General features: G+C 50.9%; 1 protein-coding gene across 1 annotated transcript; it reads right to left on the minus strand.

The window, feature by feature from the left end:
- Window positions 1-122: 122 nt before the first annotated feature.
- On the minus strand, window positions 123-20433 carry CSF1R (colony stimulating factor 1 receptor). The gene is made up of 21 exons (XM_071443360.1): window positions 20252-20433; window positions 15541-15786; window positions 14490-14774; window positions 13098-13234; window positions 12265-12424; window positions 11237-11426; window positions 10133-10248; window positions 9760-9880; window positions 8808-8998; window positions 8104-8216; window positions 6553-6679; window positions 5969-6073; window positions 5528-5638; window positions 5195-5357; window positions 4546-4646; window positions 4287-4402; window positions 3420-3542; window positions 3190-3301; window positions 2809-2908; window positions 2127-2232; window positions 123-1667 (listed from the first exon to the last, which is right to left on the minus strand). Exons 1-21 carry the CDS (start codon window positions 20298-20300, stop codon window positions 1536-1538), a joined length of 2904 nt encoding a protein of 967 aa, XP_071299461.1. The 5' UTR covers window positions 20301-20433; the 3' UTR covers window positions 123-1535.
- Between the last annotated feature and the right edge of the window lie 1445 nt (window positions 20434-21878).

A 21878-nucleotide genomic window follows, 5' to 3' on the forward strand; every position in this document is an offset into this window, starting at 1 on the left:
CTGCTTTTGCCATTGCACTTGCCCCAGAGACTGCTGCCATGTGCCACATGGTGACTTGTCAGATGTTCCATTATCACAACTGAAATTACATTCCATTATATCCGTGCACAGGGACTACTTCAGAGCTTTAAAACCTTGCTTTTAATACATTTTTGTGGTACACAAGAATGAGTGGTTTTGAGAACTGGTACTGAGGAACAGAGTTGCAGGGTGAGTGGGTAGGCCAGTGCATCACCCATGCTCTGAGCTGTTCCCCTCTGAGAACAGTCCTTAGAGTCCTAGGAGAGATTAATTTTGTTAAACACATTTTATTTTTTATAATGCTGACAGAGTTACATTAGCTTTTCATTTAGTAAGGAAGAATGAATCACTTGGTGTTAGCATAAAACCAGGTTTAATAGAATCAGAAATGGCCCACAGTGAAATTGCTCAGTGTGACAAAGGCCACCTGCAGTGCAGTTGTAGTTTCCCTGAGCGCTGTCAGTTGCAGTTTCCCTGTACCTGGAATAGAAATCCTTTACCCACCGAGTCAGGTGAAGCTGAGAAGGTTCTTTAGCTACTTCTGGTAGGTACACAGGACTGGGTGGCCAGGGCAGTAGTAACCCTGAGCAAGAGCTAGCTGAGAAATAGGTTGAAGTGTGTTAGGCCCTAGCTTATGAAAAAAATCACCTCAGCTGTACTATTAAAGTACATTAAGGAAATTTCGTACAAGTCTGTAATAGTGACAAAGGCAGTGATTGCTACATGCTCAGTAACTCAGAAGTTCTGTAGGATATGTGTAATGTTGATCATTTCTAGACCTCTTTAAGCTGCCATTCTTTCCTGGATTGGGGTTGTGTTCAGGGCTCTCATGGAAGAGCACTGTTTTCTGTTGTATTTTACCTGAGAAAGAGCTGTCCTTCTGTCCTGTTAGTGAGGCACAAGTTCACATAACCCTGGCTCAGTGGCTCACTTCACCCAAACACTCCCTGCAGAAGCATCATCTGCAGAGAGGTGGATTGCACAAGGAAGTGTAGGGGTTAATGCATATTTAATGCTATGTAGAAGCTTTACCCATTTCTAAACACACTGCAATCTCCAGGGCTTGACTGACAAAGGGAAGAGAGCAGAACCATCAAAAAAGGGAGTGTGTGGAGTAGTTCCAGTGCCAAGACATTTTTCAAGATGTTCTTATAAAACTCAAGGGTTCAGTAATGTGAGTGACACTTGGAAATGTCTTGGCTGTGACCAGTATTTTTTTTTAAATTACAAAACCCAAACTCCTGCAGCCTTCTCTGGGGCATGGGGAGGCAGCTGCTGGGGACCTCTGTGTACCTTGTAGAGATGGAGCCTTTTTACCATCCTAACAGCTCTATGCTATGTGTGAGATAAGACTCAGGGACCCCAAGGTGTCTTCTTTGCTCTCCTTTTGGTGAGAGAGTCCATAACACTCACACTTCAGAAAGCACAGAGAAGGCCAAAGCAGAAGGTGTCTGTGTCCTAGGGTGAGCTCTGTGGAGCCAGGACAAGGATCAGCCCCAGGGTGAAGGTCCCACCTAACAGAACTGGTAGTTGTTGCCCTTGAGAAGTGGCTGCCCACTCTCCTCTTGCTCACAGGACTCCTCACAGCAGCCAGAGGTGTCACAGCCACTGTCTTCCTCTGCACTGGAGGGGAGGTTGGTGTAGTCCTTGAAAGAAAAGGGAGAAACACAACACCCTGAGTGTGTTTTGGTCCCTTTGATGTCTGACACCTGTTCCCGTGGGGATGTGCTCACTCCACTCTACCACCCTTGCTGTGCCCACAGGGCAGGGCTCACAGGCAGGGCAGGCATGTGCCTGTGCTTTTGTGGCCAGCTAGTCCTGAGAGAGTTCACAGCAGCTCCAGGGGAATGGGGCAGGGTGCTGTGCTGGCAGTGCATGAATGCCTGTCACATTGAGGTTTCTGCCAAGAAGCTGTGCTTCCCTGTCCAGCCCTCTTTGGCCATGGTGGGGAATGACTTAACCCTTCAGCTGGAGCCTCTCTGCACTTCCCACCAACACTACACTGCTCCCATCAGCTTATGGTAGGGGATATCACAGAAAACGTGTCCAGAAGCTGTGTTCATACAGGGGGAAAGATCCTCCCCCTTCTCTCCAGAGGTCCTCACCTGCTCCTTATGCACCTCCAGCTCTTTCTGGATGAAGCAGCCAATCTGGTCGAAGGTGGGTCTCCGTGTGGGCTCCAGGCTCCAGCACGCCTGCATGATGCTGTACCTGCAGGGCCACACAGAGACAGGGAGGTTGTAGGTGCTGCTGGAGGGGTCTGCAGCCCCAGGCTCTTCCCTGCAGCACTCTGCATGTCAGGGACACGTGCAGAGAGAACTGAGCAGTCCCTTCTTGCAAAAAACCCATGGTGAGTGCAGTGCTCCAGGGAATGGTGAACACTGGAGTGGATGGAGCAAACTAATCAACAAGAAGCTTTATGCCATCAAGACTTCAGGCTTACACTCATAACCTCCTGTAGCCTACTCAGGCTTGTCTTCTCATAATCATAGAGTCAAAAGAAGCTAACTAAAAAAAGAAGAAAACCCCACCAAGTTCAGGAATGTAGACATGTAATGTGAGTGTTCCCATCCTCCTGTCCCTAAACAGGAGATGCTGAGTAGACTGCCCCAGGCCTGGTTTTCCTACAGGAGCAGGAGCAGCCTGGTAGGATCATCCTTAACCTCAAGGCAGACAGCTGGGAGCAGCAAGCAGAGCTGTGGACAAGGTCCCTGTGCCATGTCCCGTGCCCCTGCCTGTTGCCAGCCCCCCTGTTGCTGCTGTGTGAATCTCAGTGCATCCACTCACATTTCCAAGGGAGCAAAGTCAGGCCTGGCCATCTGGTATCCCTGCTTCACCATGCTGTAGAACTTGCTGTTCACCACCATGCCAGGATAGGGGCTCTTCCCTGTGACAGTAAAAGGAGCAGAGGTGGCTCTCAGACCACAGTGTTCAACACTGCAGCCTTGAGGGGTGGGAAGCCTGGAGCATCACCAGGTCTGAGTTAGAGGAAATGATGTGGGATTCTTTGTTTTGAATGGTCCCTCTGGAAACATAACAGTGTTTTACAGCCCTGATAAACCTAGATTTTTGTCAACCTTCCTCCTTTCTTGGAAATTTTTCTGCAGATACATTAGGGCAGTAGTGAGCCACAGAAAACAAAAGGGGTTTGCAAGCTTGCTTTCTTACCAAGGGAGAAGATCTCCCAGAGCAGGATGCCATAAGACCACACATCACTCTGCACTGTGTAAATGCAGTCAAAGATGCTCTCTGGGGCCATCCATTTCACGGGCAGGCGGGCCTGGAAGAGCAGAGAGTCCTGCAGACTGGGACAAGCTGGCAGCTTATGCTACACTCTGTCTGTCCTTTCCAGCCCTCCTACCCTTGTACCTTCTCTTGTGTCCATTTCAATTACTTACATTGCCTTTTACAACATAGTTGGAGTCATTCATGATGTCCCGGGCCAGGCCAAAGTCACAGATCTTGGCTACCCGTCCATCTGATATGAGCACATTCCTGGCTGCTAGGTCACGGTGGATGCACTGGGGAGAAGAGACCACAACTGAGACCCAGTAACTGGCCCCCAGCAATCCCAAAAAATTCCCTACAGCCTAGGCCTGCCACCAAAACAACACTTGTAGGGGCAAGGGAAGCATGTACTGCTTGAAGAGCCCTGTCTGAGGCACCATGTCATGTACAAACTCTGTGTTTGTAGCTCTCTTTCAATCACTTCATTTGCAGTGTTAGACACTGTGACATGTCATGCTCGGCCTCTTTAATCACTCCTGGGGCTGTCATCTTCCCCACAAGGAAAGGGTCAGAACCAGGGGCTGTTGACACTGTCCTCATCCCTGAAACAGTCACAGGGTGACGGTCACACTCTGAGCCAGCTCTGGCAGTCAGCTCAACAGCCACTTTCAGTTCCTTGTCCCTGGGGTAGCAGGGACACTGCCAAAGTGAGAAAGCTTCACAACAAAGCTCCTGACCTCGTGTAAAAGCAGGGGAGAAAACGTTGAGACCAGCATGATGCACAGCCCTGGGTTCCCCCTGTAACACTGCCCTCCCATGCAAGGGCTCTGGAGGGAACACCAGACACCAGGGCCCAGCCTGTCTGAACCCAGCAGACACAGCAGAGAGGCCCATATCCAGCAGCAGCTTGCTTGAGCTTGGCTACCCCATCCAAAGACATCCCAAGCCTTCTGCAGCCAGGATTGGGTGGCTCCTGCTTGGCTGGACTGGTGTTTCCCACTCGGTGTGCTGGGGGCAGTGTTTGTCTTGGCACTCACATTCTTTGATGCCAGGAATGCCATGCCCTGGGCCACCTGGCTGGAGAACTGTAGCAGGTCAGAGAGATTGAGGGGACGGAGATCCTCCCTGGCTTCATCTTCCTCCAAGCTTCTCCCTGAAAGTCAAAGCAGAGATTTAGATTTGCTGCAAAGCTGGTGAGTAACACAAACGGTGGCATGTTGGGGTTCCCAGAGCTAAACCAGACAGGATGGCCAAAAGAAAGAAATCACAAACGACAGAAATGAGCCTTTGACTCACCCCTGACTTGTGCAGAATCTGATGCTGCTGAAGATGATGATGATGACACAGGCCTCATTTCAACATAAGTTTCCAAACCCTGGCTTGAGAAGCCACTGTCACTGAGTAAGAAGCAACAGAGAGGGGGGCAGGCTGTTAGAACCCTCCAGCAGTACCTTCTGCCCTGCTCCATGTCCACCAAGAGGAGAAACCACACACCTGCCCCCAGAAGGTGACTTAAACAGGGGCTTAAGGGCAAAGGCAAACTAGAAACTGACACAGAGAGGGGACCTGGGCCCTCTGTGTTATGGGGCTGTAGGGTTCCCCTTTTTTAAGGGTGACGGGGAGCAGTCAGCTCCATCCTACCAAGTGCATGTGCCCAATAGTGCAAGAAACCAAAAGGTTTTGTTTCTGAATTGTGGAAGGTCAGACAGGGCTGAAACCTGCATTTATTGTGGGATATTCAATGACTGCTGTCAAAGTCCCTGAAAAACTTGGAATTATAACCAGGTCTAAACATATGCAACGCCAGTGGCTTTTACATCCTGGTATCCTGCGTGTCCCCAGGCAGGATTTGATCTCTCCCCAGCACAGTGCTCTTCACACTTCTCCCAGGGAGTACCCAGGCCTGCACTGCTCAGCCCTGCAGCTCCCCAAGCTCTGCTCCTACCTGCGGATGTATTTTTTCTCTAGCTCAATGTTCTTGTAATCAGCAGCACTGTCTAAAGAGGTGTCCAGGGCAGAATCCTGGATAATTATGGATTCAGTCTTCTTCCTCAGGAAGTTCAGCAGATCTCCATAGCGACAGTACTCGGTGATGACAAGGATTGGGCCTGGGAGAGCAGCGGAGAGGGTTCAGTAAGGAATGCTGTTACTGTGCCCTGCCCTGAGGACTGCTTTCCCTGGGAGGGCAGCAGAATCCACCCAGCTCATCAGCTCAGCTGTGCCAAGAGGAGGGGCCCTGTCAGGGGTCTGTGGGGGCAGCAGGGCTGGGGGATCCTACCTCCACAGGTGCATGCCCCCAGCAGGTTAACAATGTTCTCGTGGTGTCCCAGGTGACTCATGATCTTCAGCTCAGACATGAGAGCCTCCTGCTCGTCCCTGTCTGCTGATGCTGTGGGGTGAGAGAAGGATTGTGTAAAGGAGTGAGGGAGGGACAAGGGGGAGGTTAAGAGAGAGGACAGAAAAAGGTGCAGACAGAGTTATGGAACAAAAGGAGGAAACAGACTTAGAGTGAAAACTATGCCCTCTAACTGTGCCTCTGGCCTCCCCTGTCCACAAAAAAGGCAGTAGTGTGATTCCAGCATCTGGTACTTGGCACAGAAACAACTTTAAAAAGTAGCTGTTGCAGCCTGTGAGCACCAACATCTGGTGAACACACTCTACACATCCTGCCCAGAGGAGCTTGGAGGATTTCAACCCTTGCAAGTTGCTCTGTGCTCACACTTTAGCATCTTCACAGCCACTTTGAGCACCGAATCTTCTTTGCCCAGCCCAAAAGCTGTGGCTTCTACCACTTTTCCAAAGGCTCCTGCTCCAAGAGTTTTTCCTGCAGAGAGAAAAAAAATGTACTTTTAAGACATGTGATAGAGCAAGATTGAGCAGCTGTCCTGCACACAGCCTTGAGGAGGATGTCTGGTGGACGGGGATGCCTGCTGGGCTCACACAAGATGACACATCCCTTAGTCAGGAGATGGCAAACATCTGTGAGAACTCTACAGTGAGCAAAGGTGGAGTGAAAGAGGCCATCTCCAAACGTTGCCTCACCAAGTCTGTGCCTTAGGAATGACCCCACATGCAAGAGGAGGGACAAGACCCCTGCAGCCTTCCTTGGAGCAGGGAGGCAGGCTACACCCTGCCACTTGCCATCCTTTGTGGAAGAGAGCAGCAAGGCCTGGTTAAGGATGCTGCTGGAATGTCTGGATGCAGCTTTGGATATCCCCCAGAGCTTTGGCTCTGACTCTTGAAACATTTCAGCTCTCTGATGAGCTTCATGCCACCAGGCAAGCAGCAGGGAAGGTTTCTTACCAAACTGGAGGTTGTTCCTTGGAAACTCCCATTTCTCATTGTATGGCAGCTGGGTGGGATCGATAAAGATGTAATTATTGCCCTCACAGGCCTCTATGATCTTCCACCGCACCTGGTACTTGGGTTTCTGCAAGGAAGAGGCTCCAGTTACTCAGTGTTTCCCAAGCTGGGAGGGTTCCCCAGCCCCAGCATCCCCTCAAGCTCACTCTGCAGGTGCAGAGGGAAGATACAGATTTCAGCCCATCAAATATCTTTTAAATCTGGACTGAGTGAGAGGGTTTTTTCTGGACAGCCTGGACTCTTTGCAGTTATGGAGCCCCCCAAGTCATCACCTATGACTGAGGAAGGTTCTCTTGCCACTGGAAGCAGCCTGTTGCCATCATTTGGGATGGCAGAGCTGGGAGATCCAGCCTGTCCCACCAGAGCAGTGGCTGACAGTGCCCAGCTGGTGCTGGAGGGAGATGTCCCCACTGTGTCTCCTTCCTTGGACCCCTGGTTGCTGAGCACAGCAGAACAGTGGGGCTGGCCCACCCCCACTTCCCTTACAGGGGTAAAATAAAAAAAGAGAAAGAGAAGTAAGAATTTCTCTTTTCCAAGAATGTCATGGCAGAAGTAACAGGGCAAGGCAGAGAAGCAGAGCTGGAGTCCCTGAGCAGAGAAGGCTGGGACTTGTCTGAGATAGGTAACCATGCTATTTATAGACATGTCCTGCTTCTCTTGGGCTTGCAAGCCCTTCCAAAAAGCTGTTTATTTCAGATCTGTGCTTACACATTGATCCGTCTTTGTCTGTCTCTGGACCACTGTCCAAAGGCAGCTCTGCCTGCTGAGTTGTAGGTGCTTGTCTGAGAGAGGGCTCTGATGGATCTTCTGACAACCAGCACCAGAACTTTGCTGCAAAATCTTCAGCCTTGATAGGCTGTCAAAGGAAGGGTGCCAAAAGGGAGAGATGAAAAACAGGAGATTTTCACCCACTGATGGAGCAGAGGTGGCTACTGATTGGTTCAGTTTGTGGAAAAAACAGAGAAGGAATCCAAATGCTGGAAATGAGCCTTGCAGAGAAAATGGGGCAAGTTCTTATATAAAAATAGTGACCAAGTCTTCCTGGAAACAAACTACTTCTAACACCATCCTGTTTCTCCATAAAAACAGTTTTTTATAAAGCAGTGAACAGAATAAAAAGTAGATGCAAACTGCAAACCACTTTTTTTTTTCCTCCCTCAATTCAGTCCATGGATTTGTGGGGACCAGAGCAAAACCAGCTGCAACTGACAGCACAGAGTGAGCACCCTTGTCTGGCACCAAACAATAACCACACTGACCTGTGGGCTACAAGACTGAAGGAGCAGGGCAGGGGAGGTTTTAATAGCCTGGGTTGGGTGCATGAGCTTGGCCCTGCAGCAGGAAGCTCCAGATGGGATCTGGGAGGCAGGGGAGGTGAGGGAGGCAGCTTGCCTGGTCCCTCCAAGCTGGATGGTCCCTGGCCTGGCTGCCAGCAGAGGCTGTGTGCCCCTGAGGCTGGGCAGCCCTCACAGCCCGAACAGGGAATCTCACCTGGTTGTACTTGTAGAGCAGGAAGAGGAGTAGGAGGAGCAGCAGCACCAATGCACCAATGCAGGTGGACAGAACAGGGCTGAAGAGCTTGTTTGGAAGGGCCACGACACTCCCTGGAAGAGGAAAAAAAGGAGAATGAGTAAACACTCAGTTCAATCCCAAATCTTGGGAGCATTTTGCCCAGCTATTCACTTTGGGTTCCTCTGTATGCCACACACCCAGCACTGCCCTCAGTACACCCTTTTGGGAGCTGCTGGGAGCTGAGGGAAGGTCTTGATGCCAAACTCTAGGCTGCAATGGTTCTCCACATACCCCCCTATTTCCACACAAACAGCACCAGATGCAGGTCAGACAGAGCAAGACCAAGATCTGTGCTGCAAGAACAGCCCCACCAAAAGAGGCAGCCCCTGTATTTTCATGGGCTGAGAAGCTGCTGGATGCACCATGCCCTGGAGCTGAGTGCTGCAGTTATAAGATGCTCATGGTGTGGCTCAGTCTTTGGCTCCAGGCTATAACCCAGCCAGAAATTCCCGCAGGCCTCTCAGGACTGGCAAATGCCAAAGCCCCATATCTGTGAGGGTAAAGGGCTTGTGGAATCTGCTCCAGCTCTCTTGCAAGAGAGTGGGGATATAATACATAAAGGATGTAATCTCCAAGCCCCCAGATCCTCCCCCACTCTGCCCAGCTGATGGTTTGTATCTTACTGGTGATGGTGAGGGAGTGGAACATGTCAGAGGCATTCCCTTCCCCATTAATGGCCACGCAGCAGAAGGTGAAATTGTCACCCAGCTCCTCGAAGAGGATGCTGCTCTCCACCTCCACCTCTTGGAAGGGCAACACATTCACCACCTGGGGTCTGGAGTCATTGCTTATCAGTCTGTAGTCCTCAGTGTACCTGCAGGGATGGCAAGAGGTCGGACAGTGAGTGCTGCCCTGCAGCACAGCAGCTCACAGCTGAGGGGGCTTGTGTCAGACAAGAGAGGAGACACAGGGAATTAGGCTTGCAGCTCTGTGAGATGTGTTACTCTATGCCCAATTAAAGATCTCCCCCTGAACACAGGAGTATTTTTTTCTCCCTTAATTCTGTCCATGGATTTGTGGGGACCAGAGCAAAACCAGCCACAGCCCTGTATAGACAGAGCCATGAGTGCCTTTATGTGGCTCAGCACTATTAATTAACACTTTTTGTGTTCTGCTATCAGTCCCTTCAGTGGGGCTGGTCCTGAGACACAGCAGCCCTGTCCAGGCAGCTGCAGTTGCTTCCCATGACTCTCTAGCTCAGTAACCCATGCTCTGCAGAGCCTCAGGCCTGTGGAAGTCCCAAAAAGATGACTGGGCCAGCCAGGATGTACCTCTACAGCAACATACACCAGGGCACCTCTCCAAAGGACCCTTATATTCCTTGGAAAAGCATGGGGAGAACATGAATCACAGGTGGACAATCTCTTCAAGCTCAGGACTTTAGGAATAGAAAGTTCTCCCGGTTCTCAGGCAGACCCCAAGAACCTCTTTTTCCAGCAGAGCAGCATCCCTGTTGCTGTTACTGGGCAGGATTGCTGTATTGCCTGCCCAGGAGCCCATGTGGTGCTGCTCAGTGAATGCCAGGCAGGGGCAGGGGCACAGCATGGAGGGCTCAGAGCCCTGGGCAGCCCTCACCTGTCAGAGTGCACGGGGCACTGGTACCACTCGATGCGTGGGGCAGGGTACCCGATGGCCACGCACTGCAGGAGGCTGGAGCCATCAGCTGGCACCTTGATTTTGCAGACCCTTGGAGAAGCTGTTGGGGAAGCCACAAAAACAGTGAATGCCGTGACCAGAGGAAGAGCACATCCCCCATGCTCTGGTTTCCTTTCCATGCATGCAACAACAAACCAGAGGAACCCCTGTGCTACACACAGGCAGCTTTGGGCTGGGTCTGTGCCCTGTGCGTGCTGAGCTGGAAGCAGCCTGGAACCCCAACCAACTGTTTTTTTCCAACTGGGAAGCAGACCCAGAGGCAAGCAGGGTGAAAGAATGGACAAGCACTTACATTTTAGGGAGATGCTGAAGGTAACTGACTCATTGGTCACACTGTGGAAGGCATAAAAGGTGTAGAAGCCTCCCTCTCCCTCCTTCAGGCGGTTCAGGGAGAGCGTGTTCTTGTACCTGCTCACAGAGAGAAACACTGTGAGGGGCACACAGGCCTTGCTCAGTGAGATGCTGCTGCTTCCTGTGCTCTGGAGCACTTCCAGCACTAATCCCAGCCCATCAGGGAGCCTGCCAGTTGCTTCTGTGGGGGAAGTAGGGAGGAACTGATCTTCCTTAGGTGAAATACCTTTTGCCACCAAGAGCACTTCAGCACTTCTGAAAGGCTACAGGTGGGTGAATGCTCAGAAATAATTTAACATCTAAATAATTGCCTTTCAAGGGTCAGGGGATGCTAGTCCTCCTGCCTTTGGCAGAATGAGTTTCTCCATGAAGTTGTGCTCCCTATTGCCCACTCCCCTCTGCCCCCAGCCCATTGCTCAGCCCCTAGTGCAAGAAAGAGTTCACCCTAAAACCATAATTTTTGCTAAGTGGCACAGTTCCTCTTGTGGATTGTTTTTTGTTTTTAAGAAAATGAAAGGGGAATTGCCCAAACCACTAACAAATGAAATTATTTTCTTTTAGTCTCCCCTTGGTCTCAGTTGGCTGCAGGCTTTGGAAGAGCAGACCTGTACCCTCTGTTAGATCACATTCACATAACAATGTTTGTGACATGGGGCTCTCAGTGCCTCTCAGTGCACACTCTTTCAACCTCAGAGCAGGGGATGGGTCCAAGGACCAGTGAGGAAATTAAGGTTTTTGTACCATTCATCCTCTCCTGCAATTTCTTCTGGCAAGGAGAGTGCGGAATTGAACAAGCAGATCACAAACATGATACTGATTCCCACAAGGCTTTCTAAAGAGAAGGCCACCAATTTAGAGAAGGGTGGTGTCCTCCTTGATCTGATCATACTGTGGTTTGCTAATAATACTGGAAAGAGAAAACAGAAATGCAGAACAGTTTCCCTCTTTAAAACCAGAGAGTTTTCTGTAGAATAGGGCCTGCCTGTTTCAAGGAAAACTCTCTTGGAAACATGCCATAGTAGTGTAGAAGACAAACAGCACATACCAGTTGTTTCCAGAGATCATTTCACCCTTGAATACGGTGGTTTTAGAGTGCTTCAAGGGATTCCTGTGTTCCCAGGCCCACTGGAGAAGTTTTGGGTAAGCCTTAATGTGGACCTGCAGCTCCACATTCTCTCCCAGAGCAACCTCCAGGCTGGTGGCTTGCCCTGGGGTCAGGTGCACGTAACCTCTCTCTGCAGGGTGGAGGAGAGCATGGCTGTCAGCAGGCATGTCCAGAGACCTGGAATAACCTTACAGCAGCCCCATAAATGGATCATTATTGGAAAGAGCAGCCTCAGCTGGGAGACTGCAGGAGGGAGTGAAACATTACACAGGTTATGTTCCCAAAGGAGTACTCTTAAATTCTTTCTTTGTCATGGCACTGCCTGAGGAGAGCTAGGAAATCTTAGTGAAGTCTCTGAGGAAAGTTGTACATGTTGTATCCTAGGAAGTGACGAGGTAAAACAATATCTCCTAATTGTTCAGAAAAGACAAGCCTTTTAGCCAAAATCCTGACTTCTCACTAGGAGAGAACAGACTGAGCCTTCTTTCTGAGCTGTGGTTTTGGATCATCAGCAAACTGTGAGCTCTAAGGATAAATTTTACATCTTGAGATACAAACAAGTGTGTAACAGACCTGAATCCCCTTTGGTGGATCTGTGGCTGGGAGAGATCAGATCCATGCTCTGCTCATGTGGCTCACCCTTCCTTCTAACCAGCCTTTCCTGGTCTTCCAGCACAACCTCGCCCCACTCCCTTTTTACTGTTTCAAAGCTGTTTATAAATGCACAGAGACTAAGACTAGCACTCCAATTTTTCACCCAGAGCCCAAAACATGTCCTCTGGCCCCTCAAGATACGAAGGGAACACCAATTCCTTTCCTAGCAGCTCCATAGTTCCCATGTAAGCCCTTGGGCACAAGTGAGAATAATGTTTTCAACAACAAACCTAGGAAGAGAATGGAGGCAGAAGCAGCAAATACTCCAGGCTACACATGATTCAGCCCTACTAGGCTTTTGGGGAAGTACTTACCTACTACCTGAAGCATTGTTGAGGCATTCCTGGATCCTACTGAATTGTTAGCTATGCAGATGTACTTCCCACTGTCTTCCATGGTCACAGCTGCAACGGACAGGGTGTCATTGATGAAGTAGTCACCATTTTCCAAGTCAGTCCTTTTAGTTCTCATGACCTGTCAGGCAGAGAGCAGGGAACAGCACACATTGGGAGGGCAGAACAAACACATCTCACCTGCTCTGGGCTCGAGAGCTCATCCCTGAGAGCAACCTGTGTGTGAGACCCAGAGGCACATTAACCCCAAGGATCCAGGGCAGATATTCCACAGCAGTGAGGTTATAGCTATTGTCAGACAGCACCCTGGCCTTACACTGTGTGATCCAAACATACCTTGTGTGTGGTTTCATCGCCTTAATAAAGGCATCAGTTATAATAAGGACTTCTAGCAAAACTCATCTAACCATCTAGCAGTTAGAAGTCAGCATCATAGAGATTTTGAAATGTATTCCTTTTCTTCAGACGTATCTTTTCTCTGGACAAGTCTGTCCTGCAAATGTTTGCTGCTTATAAGCCCTGGCAGGGCTGGGTGGAGAAATGTTGCTTTAATAGGTACTGTGGCTCCTGTCCAATAAACTCAGCTGAAACAACACACTCTCCTCTCTTGCAGCACAAATCTGACAACAGGCAGGTGTTTCTTAATCCTGTGTCATCCCAAAGAAAGGATATTCAAATTTCTACAGCTTGAATAGCTGCATTGGTTGGGTAGTTCAAGGCTTTGCCGTGGGTCTGAGCAGTTTTTACCGCCCTGTGTCCCCCATTTTCCAGGAAAGCCCCACACCCCAGCTTACTGTCTTTGCTGCTGTCTCCCATCTGATGTCATACTTGTGGGTAGGAGCAATCACTCTGCAGGTGACTTGGAAAGGTTCTCCCACGATCCGCACATGGTCCACAGGGTCCATCACCACAGACACAGGCTTCTCCAGTGCTGCACAAAGGCAAGCAGGGAAAGATCCATGTCAGCTTGTGCAGTGAGCCCATGAGCTCTGGGGACTCCCCAGGACCTGGCTGCCTTGGGTGCTGAGGCACAGGTTGCCCAGAGAAGTTGTGGATGCCCCATCCTCACGTGTTCAAGGCTGGGCTAGGTGGGGGCTGAACAATCTGATCTAGCAGGTTGGAACTAGATGATTTTCAAAGTCTCTTCCCACCCAAACTATTTTATTACTCTATTCTATGATTCTACCTCCTCCTTTCCATCCTCTTTACCCCCTGCCTTCCTTTCCCTAGAGATCACCACTCCCTTTTGAGCACATGTCTGTGGGAAGCAGTACGGGGGGGAGAGTACAGCAGTCAGGACTGTGGGTTGAAAGGGAAGGAGAAGCTTTTGCCATGGTTACAGATGGAGCATCAGGGCCTGAGGACTTGCAGAACATTGGACAGATTTTCCTCTGGTCTGTGACAGTGCCTGCAAAGATTTGGAGACTGCTGAACCCATGCAAACCTGTTGCAGTGTGAAGCAATATCCCGTTTTAGCTATCCCAGTTTCCCAGGTGTGCCAACCTCCCCCTCCCCCTTGCCAAGTGCTGTCCGTCAATCTTAACATTCCAGCAAGGGCATCGTCTGGTTGGTCAAGTTCAAAAGATGCTTCTCAGCCCTGGGGTCATTGGCCAGTCCAGGTGTCATTGTCCCCTGAGACTGCCCCCCTTTCCACCTGGTTGGTGGCTCACCTACCCCTTCCCTCCCCCTTTCCCAGGGCTTAAAAAGACACGGGACCATGCGGTCTGGATTCTGTTGGAGCTGTTACCAAGATTCGGAGGTCTGTGACCATGGAATAAAACTCTGGATTAACCCTCTGGCAGAATCTGACTCCTTTTCCTCTTCATCTTGCCTAAAGCCTTTCCATTAGAGGTAAAAACTGAATTCCTGCTTGCCTGGACTTGTTCCAAGTGCCAGCTGCAACATCCAGCCAGCCAGGGGTGTCTCTGAGGTGAAACACCACAGCTGCCACCTCTGGTCAAGCAGCAAAGGCCAGAAGAGCCCAGGCACTTTCCACCCGGTAATATTGGGATCTTATTCCAATACAAACCCATCTGAAGGAACCAGTTTGCCAGAGGCTGATGGAATTTGGCCTCCATGAAATGACCTTTTGAAACTGCAGGTCCAGAAGGTCTTTCCCTAACTATATACTGTGCCCAGCTTAGCTGTATGTGGCCCTTAGGACAGCAGCAACCCCTGTTCTTCACCTTCTTCCACAACCAGTTTTATTCTTGATGAAGTCTTTATTTTTCCGTTTATCTGTGCTTGGCATCGGTAATAGCCCTTATGCTTGCTCTGCACATTGTAGAGTGTTATTCCTCTCTCAGCACTGAAGGAGTAGTTGGTCCCAGGTGGGAGAGGAGAGGCATCATCCATTATCAGAGTCACACTGGATCCGTACTCGGGGGCCGTGACGAGACAGGGGAAATCAACATTCCCACCTTTGATTCCCCAGATCCGGAAAAAGGGTGTGTACCACACGTTATTAGGGTCTGCAGAGGAGACAGGACAGCCTTGTGAGAGGGGTCAGAAAATGCACTGAAGTGAGAAACACATTCCAGCACGGCAAGCCTCCAGCACTGCTGCCCAGTGGGAGTTCGATGCTGGGGCAGCCCTGCTCAGCCTGCCTGACTCAGCCTCCAAACACTCACATGACAAACCCAGCTCCAGCTGAGGCATTTGAGGGGATCACAGCAACCAGCTCAAAAATGGCCATGGATAAGAGAGGCTGAAAATATGCATACCTCTAATTAAACTTTTCACCGTGGTGAAAATTTTACTTATGAGACCTCCAGCTTCCCTGCTCAGGGCAGCACTTGTGGTACAAGGGAAGGGGTGAAGTCAAGTGGTAGAGCTACCACAGCACAGCTTCTTTTGAGATAAATGAATATTTGGGGTTCAGGTCATGTTGGGAGGATGTAATTCATGTGACCCTCTCCCTTATCTGAGGTACTGGCAATAGAGTTCTCTGATTTTTTCACTGCTCATTACAACACTGAACAGACTGTTTTTCAAGAAGGGAAGCCACAGCAGAAGGAGGGAGAGATCCACATATATATATATATATATGAGATGTAGCTCTACACTTTATCCCAGTGCTTTAACCATGGGCCCCATTTTGTGTGGCCTCACATGGCTGTGGCTCCACCAGGAGCCTGCCCTGCTGCCCAGGCACACAAGCAAACACAGCAGAAAGCAGCTGTGCAGTGCTCCCTGCAGGAGGCTGCTCTGCCAATGGGAAGAGACAAGCAGGGTTACCTCTCACAAACAGGTGGATGGCTGCAACGCCCTTGTCACTGCTGTTGACATAAGCACAGCTGTAGGTGCTTGTGTTCCTGTAAGTGGCCTTGGGAATACTGAGGGTGCTGCTGGTGTGGTTTCTGAATGTAACCTCTTTGCTATTCCATGCAACTTCAGACTCTCCTGAGCAGTGCAAGAGGACTGGATCACCCGTGTTGACAACCAGAGCAGGGGGGTCAGGGCTGATCACTGGAGATGCTGAGCCTGCAAGGGAAAGAGAGAGTGAGAAAGCAAAAATGATCCCTAAAGATTCTCTGTTGGAGTTCACACTGCTGAGAATGGAGTAGCTCAGCATCAGGAAAAGGCTGAGCTTGGGATTCAGACTGGCTTTTTGGCTCACATCACTCCACCATTCTCTGTCCCACCAGACACACATGGCCTGATACTCCAAGGAATGCATTTCAGGGAAGAAACACCACCCTCCACACTTCCCTGCCATTTGAGCATTTAGACAACTGGGACAGGAAAAACAATCATCTGGAGCTGATTAGGGCAAATGCCAGCTTGGCAATTGTTCCTGCTGATTTTTTGCCTCTTCTTACAATAGTTTTCCTTTTGTGGCAGAGCTGGAGCTGCTCTATGGACTGGGTTAGCCCATAGCATCATTTGGGGGAGTTTAAGCCAAGTTTGGTGCATGGGGCTTTTTGTTGTATTGGTGCTGAGATGAGCTAGAACAGACCTGGAAGGCTCCTGCAGAGCAGGTCAGTGCATATAATTTGGCTTTTTGTTGCCAAGTACTGGATTTTGAAGGACACCACCTCGTGTGTATCATGGAAGCACACACTGCATTCTCCTCACAGACACCAACAAAACATTATGAAACGACACAACATTATTATTATTCCTGTTTGGGAGAGGAAACTGAGGCATGGAAAAGCTAAAGAGCTGATGACAGCCCATAGCTGCAGTTGCTCATACAACACACCAGTCCTGCAGACACCAGCATCACAACCAGCCAGAGTTCTGAAGCATCTCTGCTTTGAAGATGCCTGCTCTGCTGGCTGAATAAAGGGGAACCAGGGTCCTACTCCAGCCTTAGTGTCAGAGGGAAATATTTTTCCCCAGTTTTGCCCTGTCAGCGAGTTCCTTGAGTCACCTCCTATATTTAGGGTGGGGGGAAGTGCAGAATGAATCAGTGCCACAGGGCTGGGGAAGAAGTGGTGCAGCCACCCCGCTCCAGGCCCTCAGGGAGGACAGGAAACACATTGCAAATGGCTATCTGTGCCTGGGGGGCTCTGCACCCCCTCCCAGCCCCTGTCCAGGGCTATTCTCCCACTTCTGCTTTCCTTCTCAGTCGCTCACCCAACCTCACATTTAAAGGGACACACACCCTCATTCAAATAATACTAACCATAAAGGGAGCTGTGCAATTATCAATTCATTGCTCTGCAGGCAGTGATCCTCCTGCCATGGACACTGGCCCTGTAAGAGCCAGCAGAAGCACAGCCCCATCCTCATCCAGCCCTGATCACAGCTCTTTAGGGGAGGAAAGCAATGCCCAGGGTACAGCTGTGTGTGCTGGGCTGCCAGCTGTGCTCAGGGCTGTGCCCTCCAGAGCCCACACAGCAGAGCCCAAAGAGCAGCATTTAAACCATCTTGGGCTGATGGCTCCCCCATGCATCAAAGGGTTGGGAAGACCCTGGAGAGCGTTGCTGGGGTGTGTCAATGACACAGTGGCCATGGGGAAGCTCAGACAAGGCCTAGATTAAACTCACTGGCCCTGTAGGGAGAAGCAGAGAACAAGAATCTTTGGAGCATGGAAAATTTGACATTTTATCTCCCTGTTCCCCCCCCACCCTTTTTTTTTTAATTCTTTTATCTTTCTGTGGAAAGAGGAGAAGCCCAGAGTGGAGAAAAACATACCCCAGAATAATTTACAAAGCTACATTTTCCACATATCTGAGGGAAAGCATTCCTCCCTTTTTGCTAAGCTGTGTTTTCTAGTGGGGTTTGATATCTCTGTTGCTTTAACTCTTTGTCACTGGATCCTTTTCCCTCACCTACTCTCTGCTTTGGCTATCCATCCACATCCAGGGCTTTGGCACCATTTCATGGGGAAAATGACTCTTTTTGCAGGAGGACAAGGAAAGAAAACAAAACAAACAGGAATTACCTCACTGTGCATCTTTGTTGTCACCAGCTCACAGGTACTACTGAGGTGCTGGGGCCAGAAAAGGCTCTGGGTAGGTGCTCTCCAGAGCAGTGAGGAAAAAGCCTTCAGGCTGTCACTAGAGCCTCACATCCACACTGTAAGCACCACACAGGTGGAGTGAGGACAGACAAGACAGAGACACCAAATGCAGGACAAGGCAAGCTGGAGGTCACTGAGCACCCACTCCTTCATGTGTGCTGGGGGATGAGTCAGAGCAGTGGGTCCTTTTCCAGAATGGGGAAGCAGGGCTGCTGGGGGAGGCTCTGTCCCTGCTGACCACTGTGCAATCTTGCACGAAGCCCAGGGATGGCTCTGTTCTGCTCTCCAGCAGCTTCCGCAGCACTGCCAGTAACTGCTGGCCAGAGGTTTTACCACACTTGGGTTGTGTAACCATGACCTCTCCTCACAGCTGCAGACAGTCCCTGCCTCTCCCATGCCAGCCAAAACACTGCTCTCCCCTGCTGAGCATTTGGTGAGGAAGGAGAAGTGAAGGCTGGTATGAGAGAAGTGCCCAGGATCCTTACCACAGGAGCCGGCCACCAGGATTTTGAGTTAGTTCTGGGGAGTAACTAGGCTAAGGTCTCGTCCAAAGAGGGATCCATACCAGACCTGAGCTCCCTTTGTCCCACCCTCAGAGATAGCAAGGAAAAGTTTGATTTCTGAGGACCTCAAAGTCACCTACAGTATCTGGATGGACAAAAGTGTGCTCATCACAGCTCTGCTTGGGGCTTCTACCTCAGAGGTTTAGGTTACCCACAATAAGAAAACAAACCTCCCAGGAATACATGTCAAGATGGCCAAGAACACAGATGCAAGATGATCAGGTTTAAAACACTTCCTCTGCTTGATCTGAGCCCCTTACCCTCCCTCAGCAAGAGCCCAGATCACAACAATCACATCACATCAGCCCTGGGTGCTCACAGAAGATGCCCTGGCAATCCAAGAGGCAGGAGAAGGAAGTCAGGCTCTGGCTCCAGCTGGAGGCTGTTGCTTTGTAGAACCTTGGCATGGTGCAGCTTTGAGCTGCAAATGGCCAGCAGTGCTGGTACCCACACAAATGTGTGTCCTACAGCCTGGCATGGCAGACAGTGCCTCATGAAAGTGGCACAGATGGTGATCTGGCACTGGCCAGTGGCTCAAGGAACTTTTGGGGAGATCCTAAAAGCTATTGTTATGATCTCTCACAGATCTGCATTAGACCTCCCTAGTCCCTATTATTGTAAAAATCCACAAGAAATGAAAAACCCTGAAGCCTTCACAACCCAGCTCCCAGCACAGCAGACAATTAGAAAATTATGCTCAACATGTTATAAATGTCACTTGAAGTGAAACAACAAGTGAGAGGCGTGCAAATGCCCTGGGCTGAAAAGATGAGCACTGCAGTGGCCCAAGAAGGATTCACGTCACATGCTAAATGCTGTCCCCACAGGCGGTCCCCTTCCAAAGAGGGCTTCACGGCACAGTCTCCAAGCATGCTCAAAAGGAATATTGTGTCCCCAAGCATGCTCAAAAGGAATATTAAGGTGAGCACCACACAGGACCTGAGAGGTTCCCTGCACTTCAAAATGCGAGATTAGTAATGCTGGTTTCCACCTCTTTGGTTGTAAACCTCAAAACAGGCTTAGTGACTCTTTTTTGAGGTTGGTGGGTTGTCACTTCTTGGCCATCTCTGCAGCCTCAAAAGACAGGCGTGTTCACCTTTCCCTTCTTGCCTGGCTGAGTTGTTTCCATCACACCCTGGCTCTATGGCCCTGCAAACCAGCAATCCTCAGACACTCCAGCTAGGCATAAGGTGCTTTGGAAAGTGCCATTGCAGCTGATTTTCCCAACTCCTCCACCTGCAGACCAAACATCTCCAGCTCCTTCCCCATCTGAGCAAAGTATTATTTTGGAAAGAGCTTCCCTCAGGACACAGTTGCTGCTGAACCATTCCTTCATCTTAAACCCTATCCAGACCCATGGAGTGGGAAGTTTCCTATCCCCCCAAGGCTCTCCTATGCTACATGCACCTCTCCATCCTCCTTGGCCTTGCCTTGGCAGGGCTGCAGGCAGCCAAGAGCAAGCCAGGCTCCAGAGCCAACACAGACCAGCAACACACCCTCTTTCCACCACTGCCCTCCCTCTCTAACTGCAGCCAGCTCTGGGTGACCTTCAGGAAGCTGCTACAGCCAAGCCTGAAGTGAATTCCAGCACTGGTATCTCTTCCCTGCAGTACCACAGAGCACACACCTTCTGCCCAGCCATGCCCAGGGTCCTTGAACCTGCTCACAGCAGTGCCCACTCCATGCAGCAGCAAACGGGGACCATCCCAGCCCACAGCAGCCTTTTGGGACCCAGCCCAGCTTCACTCTCCACCTCCAAGAGCTGAGTGTCTGTGAGTCCAGCTCCAGCACAGCCCCATCCCCACCAAGGCCTCCTCAGCAGAGAAGGAATGGAGCACTCACACCAGAAACCCAGGAAACCCTCACCACATCCCACAGCTCCCCTGGAGTGACCTGGGGCTTTGGGAGTACTCACCATGCCAGAAGCCAGCTGTGGTGAGCAGCAGGAGGAGAGCAGGAGCCATGTCCCCAGGCCCGTGGTGTCCCCAGGCGTCCCCAGCGTGGAGCTGATGCTGCTGCAGGATCCTCTCAAGCAGTGGGTGCCTCTTCTCCAGCACTCCCCTCTCAGGAGCTTCTCCTTTCTGAGCTGACCACAAGTTAACAAATTCCCTATTTTGTTTGTTTTTGAAACAGGGGGAAAAAAACCAGGCCATGCCTTGTCACGTCACCAGTGACAAACCCATGGCAGAGGTGGGGCCATGTGCACACCCCGCTGCAGGGTCCCCTCAGGTCTCAGAGAGGAGCCCATCCCCAGACTGGCAGGGGCCACTGCACCATGCTGGGGTTTGGGAGAATCCTGATGTTCTCTGGCTTCTGCCACTCCAGTGCCCAGGGACATTTATACACTTTTGCCTTGCATGGGGACACAAAGTGTCCCCACACTTGCAGGCAGTGGATTCCATTTTATTTCAGGAGGACAGGTCTCACCTCAGGCCCAGTGCTGGCTTTGGGACCTGAGGACCCTCACAGGGCATGGCAGACCCCTCACAACAGACCCACAAAGGCAATCTAGCCTAGGGCAGCTCCCAGGTGGGAAAAAGGCAGTGAAGATGCCAAATTATTTTGTGTAACCAAAAGTGTGATCCCTGGTGCAGAGAGGGGTCTTGTGGCCACACAGGATCACCCCCAGGCCCCATGCCAGCTTCACCACCTCCCTGGCAGGGAAGGTGTTGGGGTCCAGCATGCAGGCCCCTTCTGGTATGGGGGCACTTGGGAACCCCTGCTCTTTCCTGTCCCCGTAACCTCCAGTCCTGGGGCTCAGAGTGACCCTGTCACCCCCAGGCAGCCACAGGGCTCAAGCACAGACCCTTCCTCCCCCAGAGCCCATCCTGCCCTGCTGCTGGGGAGGCTGCTGGGAGCTGTTGTATAATTGGCAGCCTGGCAGGCACCTCGGAGTGGTAATTAAACTAATTAGCTAATTAGAAGTGTTAGTAATTAATAAATCAGGTACTTTGTTAACCCTCCACTGGGCTGTGAGTATTCCAGAACAGGTGTGAGGGGAGGCTTGACGCTAACCAGTTACCCAGGGACACCCAGGATTAGCAGCTCCTGTCGGACACAGGGAGCCCCTTGCTCCCTGCTCTGTCTCTGGATAACCTCAGGCTGCAGCAGAAGTTCAGGGCTGTCCACAGCAGCTCTGGGGTGGGAAGTGACAGCCATCACCTGACAGTGCTGGGCAGGAAGCTCAGGGGAGGAAGGTCCAGGCTCTGCCATCTGCCCCAGCTGTAGCCCCAACAGCAGGGAGGGGACAGGAGCCCCCTGACAAGAGAAGGGTTGTTCCAAAATATCTGCACAGACGTGGCTGTTGAATCTGCACCTGCAGTGCCCTGAAAGCCTCCAGAGCCTGGAGGGGAACGGGCTGCTCCAAAGGGGGCACTTAGAGAGGCACCAGCAGGACAAGGCCCCGGGGCCAAGAGATGAGAGCATGGCTGACTGTGCTGGGGATGACTAAGAGTCATGGGAGCATGGAGAGCTCTTGGGTTTGGCCAGAAGGATGGCTGGAGACTGTGAGGGAGTCCAGAGAGAAGGAAAGGCAGCTTCTG

The sequence above is a fragment of the Agelaius tricolor genome, unplaced genomic scaffold (genome assembly GCF_023055355.1).
Source record: "Agelaius tricolor isolate 1412-34295 unplaced genomic scaffold, bAgeTri1.0.p SCAF_18, whole genome shotgun sequence".
Classification (NCBI taxonomy): Eukaryota; Metazoa; Chordata; class Aves; order Passeriformes; family Icteridae; genus Agelaius; species Agelaius tricolor.